Genomic DNA, 10,281 nt, shown 5'->3' with positions numbered 1-10,281 from the left:
TGTCAGTACTTTCTGCATGTACTTTTGCTTTTCTGCATGTACTCTCAGACCCTGTCAGTACTTTCTGCCTGTCTTTTACTTTTCTGCATGCTTTTCCAGACCCTGTTCGTTTAAGGAAATTGGTCCCCACTATTTGCTTAATTTATATTTGTCTAAATTAGGAAAGTCGTTCCAGTCAATTTAACTCCAGTTGTCTTAGAACTTTCGAATATTTCGTATCTCAAAGTCATGCATGATCCGTACGTTCTCATTTCTTAGACCCAGTAGGTAGAGTAAAGTAGTTTTTTTAAATCTCTCAGACCCAGTAGTTTTAAGTTCTCAACCCCAAAAAAATTGTGTGGCAGCAGCCAACCCCCTTTCCCAAAACATCCCAAATGCAGTTTCATAACACCTCCGTCCTCGTGGGATCGATCCTTTACTTCCCTGTGCTAGTTGTAGTATAGTGGGTTGAGGTTTTGAAGAAATAGAGTGCATCCAACGACCCATGTCTGATAGTTTCATGATCTTCTAGACCTTTGTGAACTAGTTGAATCCTCTGGACCTATTAGATTGAGAGATATCACAAAACTGCACTACACAATTCTCTGACTCTTCACATACCCGTAACAAATAATCCTGACGCTTGACTTTCTGTGGCTGAACTAGTTGCCCGTTGGCGATCTTCTCTGATGTGGAGAGCAGGTCGAACATCTTGCAAAGACAGAGTTTCTTTCCCAGTCATAAAAGACTCAATGAAATTCTCATACGACTCAGGCAAAGAAACTAGCAGAATTAAAGCAGCATCCTCATCTTCTACTTTAACTTCAACACTACGCAAATCCAGCAAAATTTTGTTCAAATTTTCCAGATGATCTCGAAGGGGGGTACCTTCCTGCATGCATAATTGGAATAGACGTTGCTTCAAGAGCAACTTATTTGTTAGAGACTTCGTCATGTATAGACTCTCCAACTTCGTCTAGAGGGCAGCCACTGTTTCCTGATCAGCGGATTCGATAATAACATCTTCAGACAGGCACAACATGATTGTCGAGTTAGCCTTTTCATCTAGGGTTACCCACTCGTCATCTTTCTCGTCTGCCTTTTCTCGCCTTTCCTTTTGCAGTTAGCGGCGCCCACAACCCTTGCTGCTTCAGCAAAGATCGCATTTTGATTTGCCATAGACCAAAACTATTTCTCCTAGTAAATTTGTCGACCTTCACGTTCAGAGCGGACATCTTGATCGATTAACACAGAAACCCTAACAGATGCAAAATTCAGAAACTCAAACAGATGCGGAATTCAGAAACCCTAGGTTCGAAAACCAGGATCTCATGCCAGTTTGTTGTGACAGAATAGAGCAATTTTGTAATCGAGACTAAGGGTGGCAAATCGTGCGTGTCGAGTCATTATCATGTCGACATGATAACGACACGAACATGATAACAACAAACACGAACACGGCTCATTAAGAAAACCCCAAACACGAACACGACTTGCTACCCTCAGACACGAACATGACATGAACACGACACGAACCCATTAACGACACAAACCACTTCGGGTCAACACGACACGATAGCAACACGTATTGGAAAATGGTTAAATATTTAAATGAGTTAAATGAGATATGACCGTATGAGATATGACCGTATGAGACTATGAGAGTCAATTTAATAAATATTTAAAAATGAAAATAATAAGAATTAATAATGTTAAATATTATTTGTTTACGGATAACACGAACCCGACACGAATACAACACGGACACGTATTGTTAATGGATAACACGAACCTGACACGAACACGACACAAAATTTTTGTGTTCTTAACGGGTCGACCCGATGAGGACACGAACCCAATAAGCTCTTACCCAAACCCATTAATTTCGTGCCAGTTCGTGTCGTGTTATCGTGTCGTGTCAAAAATTGCCAGCCCTAATCGAGACAAACAGAAGCGTAAAGAAGACACATATTTACGTGGTTCACCAACGTTGTTGGCTACGTCCACGGGCGGAAACGGAGAACAGATTTTATTCAGTGTGTTTTCGGATTATGGCTATAGATTTCATATTTCAGATTAAAGATTATAGAATTATGTGCTCTACTACCATAGGCACACATGAGACAGACTGGGCCTAGGAAACATAATCCTATCCCAATTAGGAAAACTAATCCTATACAGATTCAAGGCATACTAACAGCTTCGATGGTTGAAGTGCGAGTGTTTATAATCACCTATATTAACTTAGCTAAATACGAATGTTAACAAACACACAAGCCAATACAAATGGTTGCACTCTAAACTTGATTCAAGTTATTTATACTCCTTAACCCAAAAATATTGCTCCAACCGTACATGAAAAATATGAACTATTTCCTGATTAGTTTGTCCTGAAAAGTACTAAGAACTTTCTAATATTGAAATCCAACTACACTACTAATAATGTAGACCCATTATCCACTAACACTACTTCCACTATCATTTCTCTTTTTCTCTCTTACTATACTATACCAATTATTTATTAAAACATGTGGTCAACCAAAAATTTATGGAGTATTTTTCAAGGACAGCGGAAGTATTAATTTAGCAAATGAAAATAAGGTTCAATCCCATAAGGAATAATTGCTTCAAATTGGTGCTGGGGTTCCCTAAACTATTGGACTAACCCACAAACTCAAACTTAATTGAAATGGAAGCTAAAGGATTAATTGACTTTTGCAGCTCAAACTTAATTGAAATGGAAGCTAAAGGATTAATTGACTTTTGCAGCTAAATTTGGCCAGTTGGCTACAATTGGAATACTGGACAGACTATTACACAATTAAACTTTGGAATGTCAACAAAATATTCATGTGACAAACAAGAAAAAATACTCCCTCCGTTCCCTCATAGTTGAGGCAGAACTTTTCGGCACGGAGTTTAAGAAATGAATGTTGAGTGTGTCAAATAAATAGATAAAAAAGTAAGAAAGAGAAAAAGATAGAGAGAATAAAGTAAAAAGTGAATAAAGTAGAGAGAATAAAGTAAGAGAGAGTAAAGTAAGAAAGAGGAAAAAGTTACTATATATGGAAATGACTCAACTATGAGGGAACTTCCCGAAATAGAAAAATGACTCAACTATGAAGGAACGGAGGGAGTAGTAAACTAGCTCTGACTTCATTTGTCAATCAAACTTCAACCACTTTCTCTAACTAATTAGACTACAACTGAAAAAGTAGAAAGTGTATTCTGGTACGTAAAAGTTCAAATATGACAGAATAATCAAAGCAATTAACTCCTATTTTGTAATCCTTATGTCCCAAGGAGCATGACCCCTTTATTAGGCGGCACAATTTTATTTTGTGTGTTAAGTAGAGAGAATGAATAAAATTGAGATAAAAAGAATTTTCATTTTTAGTAATTGATCATTTTGATAGGGACAAAACAAAAAGGAAAATGAATCGTCTTCAGTAGGACAGATGGAATGGGACGAAGGGAGTACCTTTTTATTCTCCAAGTTAACAATCAAGATAATGTTAGGAATTCCATTAACATCCGTCTTTAAAACCTACTCCATCCGTTCCATAGTAATGGAGGCAAAACTTTTCGGCACGGAGATTAAGAAAAATTGTGTTAGGTGAGTTAAGTAAGAGAGAATAAAGTGGAAAATGAAAAAGGTAAAGAGATGAAGATAGAAAAAAGTAAAAGAGAGTAAAGTAGACGTGGAAAAATGTGTTGACTTTTACTAAAAAGAAAAATGACTCTATTAGTATGGAACGGACGGAAATGGAAAAACACCCCTATTACTATGGAACGGAGGGAGTATTACATAAAACTGTAATTTTAACAATCTTTTATATTTGGACGCTTAAATGTTCAACGTGGGCTGGATTCTAAATTTCTAATAGCTTGGTGTTGTATTTTAACAATCGTTCAAATCATTGCATATTTAGGTTTGTTTATTGTAAATGATCGAGAATGTAATTAAATGCAAACTCTAAATATCATATAAATTCTAAATTATGATTTGGATCGTTGGAAAATGTCAACAGATGATAAAATAACAGCAATAGAAAATATCAACAGTGTCAACGGTTGACACCGTGCTGACATTGTGTTGGCATGGTATTGACATTGCGTTGACATTAAAATCTTGAAATTTTACATTGTATTGACATTGTATTGATAAGTTTGGAGTTTGTACGATGTATAGAGTTTGCATTTTATCACTACCTGAATAATAGAGACTAAATCAAATAACAATCTTTTGGCTGAATAATTATTTTATACTCCCTCCGTTCCATAGTAATGGAGGCAAAACTTTTCGGCACGGAGATTAAGAAAAATTGTGTTAGGTGAGTTAAGTAAAGAGAGAATAAAGTGGAAAATAAAAAAGGTAGAGAGATGAAGAGAGAAAAAAGTAAGAGAGAGTAAAGTAGGTGTGAAAAAATGTGTTGACTTTTACTAAAAAGAGAAATGACTCTATTACTATGGAACGAACGGAAATGAAAAAACGCCCCTAATACTATGAAACGGAGGGAGCAGTATTTGTTTTTCTCTCTTTAACCCAATTCTTTCCATGAGGAAGCTATTTATTTGAGCTTACTTGAATTAAAACAATTTATATTTTATGTGAGCCCAAACATAATTTTGAAGCCCAAATACATCATAATTTTTGTTGAGCCCAATCCTTATTTTCCTCCAAGAGTCGCGAGACTTCTGCTCTTCCCTAGACGTTTTTCTGCAATCAAAAGTTACAAAATTAAAACCTCAATTTCAGTTTATCTTTCATCTCCCTAAGTTGAAACTCACCTCTCACGCTATACGCTATACACATCCACAATCCGCTTCTCAAATTCATGTCCAAATTTCACACCAAATATCAAAGAGTTGAAGGGAGAAAAATGAGGATTAGAAGAGCTGCTTTTCAATCAAAACTAGAAGCTCAGTCCACGAAACCCAAGGCCCCATTTTTTTTGAATAAATAGTAAGAACGGAGATGAATTAGCGATCCACTTTAATTAGCACTCCAATATTGGACAATGCAATTCTAGTTACAACTATTATTAACATGAGTATCGTATTCGTATCCAATTATCCATGGAGTATTATTCTCACTCTAAATACAATAGTAGTATAACTTAAAAACACTATTTACACCATAGAGATTTTGATTGGTTTTATATAAATAAATAAAAAAAGATAAAGGCGGCAAATACATAACGAGGTTTTGTGATCAGGCAAATAAATGAATTCTTGGATTTTGATTTCATTTACTCTTCATGTGATTCAATTTATAAATCTAATATTCAATCATGAGTCGGTTTTACTATGACAATCACTAATATCACTCAACTTCTGTTATGACTGTTGGCTACAAACTTGATACTATTATAAATCACGAGTATTGTAAGTTGTAACTCCAAATAACTTCTAAGATCAATAGCGTCCTTACGCATAGTCTCAAACATACTTGATTCATTGATTATATTTTATGTTAATACTAGTCTCTCTAAAAAAAACTTTCTATAGTCAAACTAGGGGCAATAACAATAATTGATTATATTTTATGTTAATACTAGTCTCTCTAAAAAAAACTTTCTATAGTCAAACTAGGGGCAATAACAATAAGGGGAAATTGCTAAAAAAAAATTATGAAGTTTGGTCAAATTCTAGTTAATCTCTTAATTTTAAAAAATATCAAGTATATCATAATTTTGACATTTTTTTTCCTCGATTTCCCCATGACCCATGATTTGGAGAAATTATGTATGATTTGACAGACTAAAAATTAAATACTATGCAAACAAAATATTCGACTGATCGGATTATCGACTGCAACAGACGTTTGATATTGTCCGCTTTGGGTTGAGCCCACACGAATTTGTTTTTGGGTTACTCCCAAAAAGCCTCAAACTAAGTGGGATGGAACAGATATTATATACCCCTTCCAACTTCCTTCAGACTCCTGATGTAGGATTCGTTATACTCAACATTGACTACTTAAATAATGTCTTTTAATATACTTAGTCAATTGTGTCCTTAATGTTTACACTTTACACATGTATGTGTTACATTGATAAATTCAGAACCTAGCATAATGGAATTTTATGCCATGGAAGAACTGAGAAAAATATTAAAGTTATAATATAATAATTGGTTAGTTTTTAAAGTTGCGAGATTGAATAGAATTTAATTAAACTTCATAATTTTTTTAGTAACAATTTGCCCTAACAATAATATTTGTAGAATAACAAATAGTAATATTAATTTCATATATTTATACAGTATTAGTAAAAAAAATTTGGTATAAACAGTATTAGTAAATTTTAATTTTAAATATTTAATTTTATTCGTGTGTCGTGCCTAACATCCTAATAGTCATATGTGAAATCTATCTAATTTTAATAATTCCAACATCATGGTTACAATGAGGAATGAGCAGTTTCAATTTTCCAAGTTTTTCCAATATTTTTGTAATTTAGTATGAGGACAAATTCTGATTTGACCGGAAGTACGAAGTAAAGATCTAATTTGCTTTCCTTCTTCAGTTTATTTATCTTACCACCTTAATCTTTATTCTACTATTTTTTTATGTCAATATAATTATGGTGTTTGGTTTCCAAGATACTTCAAAATAATATCAAGATACAATCTAGAATTGAGTTGTGAGATTATTTTAGTCATAAGAGGTTAGCTATGACTAATTATCCCATGATTATCCATCTAGAATTGAGTTGCGAGGTTGAATTTCATGAATCAAACACACTATAAATTTGATCCCGGATACAATCTTGCAAACCGAACACCCCCTATTCTACGATCGTATAATAGTTCGCTATTTCATTTCTGAGGTGTCTCAACGTTATAGCCTTGTTAATCATAATTTCTTTATAGGATAGCCTTGTTAATCATAATTTCTTTATAGGATAGCCTTGTTAATCATAATTTCTTTATAGGATAGCCTTGTTAATCATGATTTCTTTAAAGGATTGTGATTAGTGATTCTTGATTCTCTATCATTTACATTGCATTTTGTGTAATTTAAGTATCAAATTTTTATGCAATTATAATGATTCTTGTAACCTTATTAAATCTCCATCCCACAAAATTTACGTCGAACTATTATATTCCTAATCATTTTGAAGATTTAGCTTCAATCTAATAATCAATTAAATTTCTATATTTTCACTATTTTCACAACATATATTCACAAAATTGTTATTCTTGTAATTTTAATTATCAACCCATGTAAATTTAGTTCGTATAAAAAATTAATGCTCCATCTAGCTCTAATACTCATTTTAATTAATGGTCCATCACAAATATCATACTATATATACTATAAACTTTTGTGTTGCTACTCGGATCGCCGAAATTTCTTAACTCAAAATATAGTCAGAAATAAAACCAATTCAATTAATCTTGTAAGTACATTAAATAAAGAGATTTTTCCTCTTAATTTTTATTATCTTCTTATATTCTGATTTTTAAGACTTAAAAATCAGACATAATAATTAATACTCCCTCCATTCCATAATAATAGAGTCATTTTTGTCATTTTGATACATTCCATAGTAATAGAGTCATTTCACTCTTTAGTAAAAGTCAACACATTTTTTCACACCTACTTTACTCTCTCTTAAGAATTTGTGTTATATCATTATTAATTTTTTTTAAAAATCAATTGGATTTTCGTTACTAAATATCCATCACACCATTTTCATTCTTATAAATGAGGACATTAGTAAGTGTGAAGCCCAAAATATAATCTCACTAACTTGTTCCTCTCTTTCCCCTATAACACGTTTTGTTCCTTCTCCTTTGTCTCTATAAATGCATTTGCAATACATATCTCTTCTTACATAACATTACAAAAATAGAAAATTTTGTGTACAACTGCCTCCGATGAAGGGTCCAGCAGACGGCGACGATCTGTCGATCGGAGTACCATTGTTGGCGGATAAAGGAGAGGATGAGTCAACCCACCAACACCAACTCAGCCGCCACAACTCAGTTCCGGGCTCTACATCTTTCTTCAAAACCTGCTTCAACGGCGTCAACGCTCTATCAGGTTTCCACTTTTATCATACGGTGATACATATCGATTTCCACTTTTATCATAAATGATGGTTTCAGACGAACTTACTTGGAATTTAAATGTTTTCCCGTTTGAAATATGTTAAATATACAGGTCTTATTCCTGAATAATTAATATTAGTTGATATTATAAAATATATCACTTCATGACTTAATATTAGTTCGTATTGAAAGTTAGCAACTGATATGTTTTATTATATTAACTAGGAGTAATATTAATAAATCAGTAAATTAATATTGTTCTCTATTCTCATTTTTATAGATGCTATTTTACGTTTTAAGTTTTCAATATTTTGTCCTTTAATTCCGAAAGTATGCAATAGAAAAAGCTGGCATTCTTATCTCTACCTTTTTATGTACTATCATTTTTTGTAGGATTGATATGGATGTGCTGTGTCATACCTAACATTCTATATTTGGTGCATCCGAATTCATTTAGTACAAATTGTGTTTTGCTTCTTTACCATGTCCATCTGATTAGAAATAAAGCAGATGTAGTATATTAGTATGTACGTAATTGATCATTATCACTATATCGGTGAAGGTTATCTACAGTATGTATGTAATTGATCATTATATGCACTTGACAATCAATCATTAAGTAGGACAAAATAGAGTATGGGTGGTAGTCGAATCACCATTTGATACGTGTAATGTGTTGTCGTTAGTCGTTACCATATTTATCTGAAATTATTACTCCACTACATTTTAATCCATCATAGTCTTGCTTCCATAATACGTGGTCCTCTTTCTGGCTTTTGTTACAAAAAATTATCTTAATAATAGATTTTTGTGTTGTAGAGAGTTGATTCGTGTCTAGGGATAGAAACATACAAAATCTTGGCGGTTTTTTTTTTTTTTTGAATTTTAAATTTCAAAGTGTTATTAGATAATTTTTCTTGCCATTTAGCAATTCTACATGCTTAAATGATTTATTTATGATTTTAATTTTTTAGGTGTAGGAATACTATCAGTTCCTTATGCCCTATCATCAGGTGGATGGCTGAGCTTGATACTGCTCTTCCTCATCGCCGGTTGCACCTACTACACATCTATACTGATCAAAAGATGCATGGACTTGGACACAAACATTCGAAGCTATCCTGATATAGGGGAGCGAGCATTTGGGTCGACTGGGAGGATGTTCGTAGCAGTAACAATGAACATGGAGTTGTATCTTGTGGCAACCGGTTTTGTGATTCTTGAGGGCGATAATCTACAAAATTTATTTCCGGCCTTTGGAGGAGATTTTGTAACCGGGAAGCAAGCCTTCGTTCTCATCATTGGACTCATAGTGCTACCTACTGTGTGGCTGGACAACATGGCCATTCTTTCTTACATATCTGCCACTGGAGTAGTCGCTTCCTTTTTGCTCATCGCTTCTGTTCTGTGGTCTGCTGTTTTTGATGGCATCGGATTTCAGGAGCAGGGCACTATGTTTCAGAGCAGAGGAATCCCTACCGCGATTAGCCTATATGCGTTCTGTTACTGCGCACATCCGGTTTTTCCAACGTTGTACACTTCCATGAGAAACCAAAAGCAATTTTCTAAGGTTAGGTTATGAAACAGTTAGTTTTGGCGCCAACAACGGTAGTACTTTTGTCATTGATCTTGACATATATGATGGTTGCAGGTTTTGCTCGTATGCTTTCTTGTTTGCACAACGAGCTATGCTTCGATGGCTGTCCTAGGGTATCTAATGTTCGGGTCAAAGGTGCAGTCTCAGGTAACATTGAATCTCCCTACTAACTTGGTTAGCTCGAAAGTTGCTATCTACACTACGTTGGTCAATCCGTTGGCTAAGTACGCTTTGATGTCACGTCCAATTGTGAAATCTCTTGAGAGGAGATTCTTGGTGGGGCGTAGCAGACGGTGGAGCATATTGATTAGGACTGCGTTGGTGGCGAGCACGATCTTTGTGGCCTTGGCTGTGCCTTTCTTCGGGTATCTAATGTCACTGGTGGGCGCGTTTCTAAGCGTCACGGCTTCAATCATCGTGCCTTGCTTGTGCTATATGAAGATCTCGGGGATTTATGTCAGAATTGGGAGTGAGTTGATTGTGTTGTGTGGGATTGTGGTGGTTGGTGGTGTTGTGCTTGTAGTTGGTACTTATACAGCATTGTTGGAGATTTTGAACCAATTGATTCCATCCTGATTGTGTTTTATGATCTGATGATCGTGTATTTTACTATAATGGATATAATTATTCATTGTTCTAGTAAA

The 10,281-nt window shown here is 34.3% G+C and overlaps 1 protein-coding gene across 2 annotated transcripts; it reads left to right on the top strand.

Moving 5' to 3' along the window:
• The first annotated feature begins 7,712 nt into the window (after positions 1–7,712).
• Positions 7,713–10,281, top strand: LOC125192556 (amino acid transporter AVT1J-like). 2 transcript variants are annotated; one of them, XM_048090166.2, is made up of 3 exons: positions 7,713–8,032; positions 9,054–9,610; positions 9,692–10,281. In XM_048090166.2, exons 1-3 carry the CDS (start codon positions 7,867–7,869, stop codon positions 10,211–10,213), a joined length of 1,245 nt encoding a protein of 414 aa, XP_047946123.1. In that variant the 5' UTR covers positions 7,713–7,866; the 3' UTR covers positions 10,214–10,281. The 2 variants fall into 2 exon arrangements, with proteins under 2 accessions (XP_047946123.1, XP_047946122.1); XM_048090165.2 differs by having other exon boundaries at positions 7,714–8,032; positions 9,015–9,610.

This window comes from Salvia hispanica, chromosome 4 (genome assembly GCF_029641045.1).
Source record: "Salvia hispanica isolate PSC_SH4W2 chromosome 4, Shi_PSC_v1, whole genome shotgun sequence".
NCBI lineage: Eukaryota > Viridiplantae > Streptophyta > Magnoliopsida > Lamiales > Lamiaceae > Salvia > Salvia hispanica.
The sequence above is the reverse complement of the archived record's forward strand: the minus strand, read 5'-3'. Positions and strand labels throughout refer to the sequence as shown.

Excerpts from the sequence above, each read along its gene's own strand:
- LOC125192556 (XM_048090165.2), top strand. The coding sequence starts at position 7,867 with ATGAAGGGTCCAGCAGACGGCGACGATCTGTCGATCGGAGTACCATTG. Across the intron at positions 8,033-9,014 it reads CGGCGTCAACGCTCTATCAG|GTGTAGGAATACTATCAGTT; the intron begins GTTTCCACTTTT and ends TTAATTTTTTAG. Across the intron at positions 9,611-9,691 it reads ACCAAAAGCAATTTTCTAAG|GTTTTGCTCGTATGCTTTCT; the intron begins GTTAGGTTATGA and ends TGATGGTTGCAG.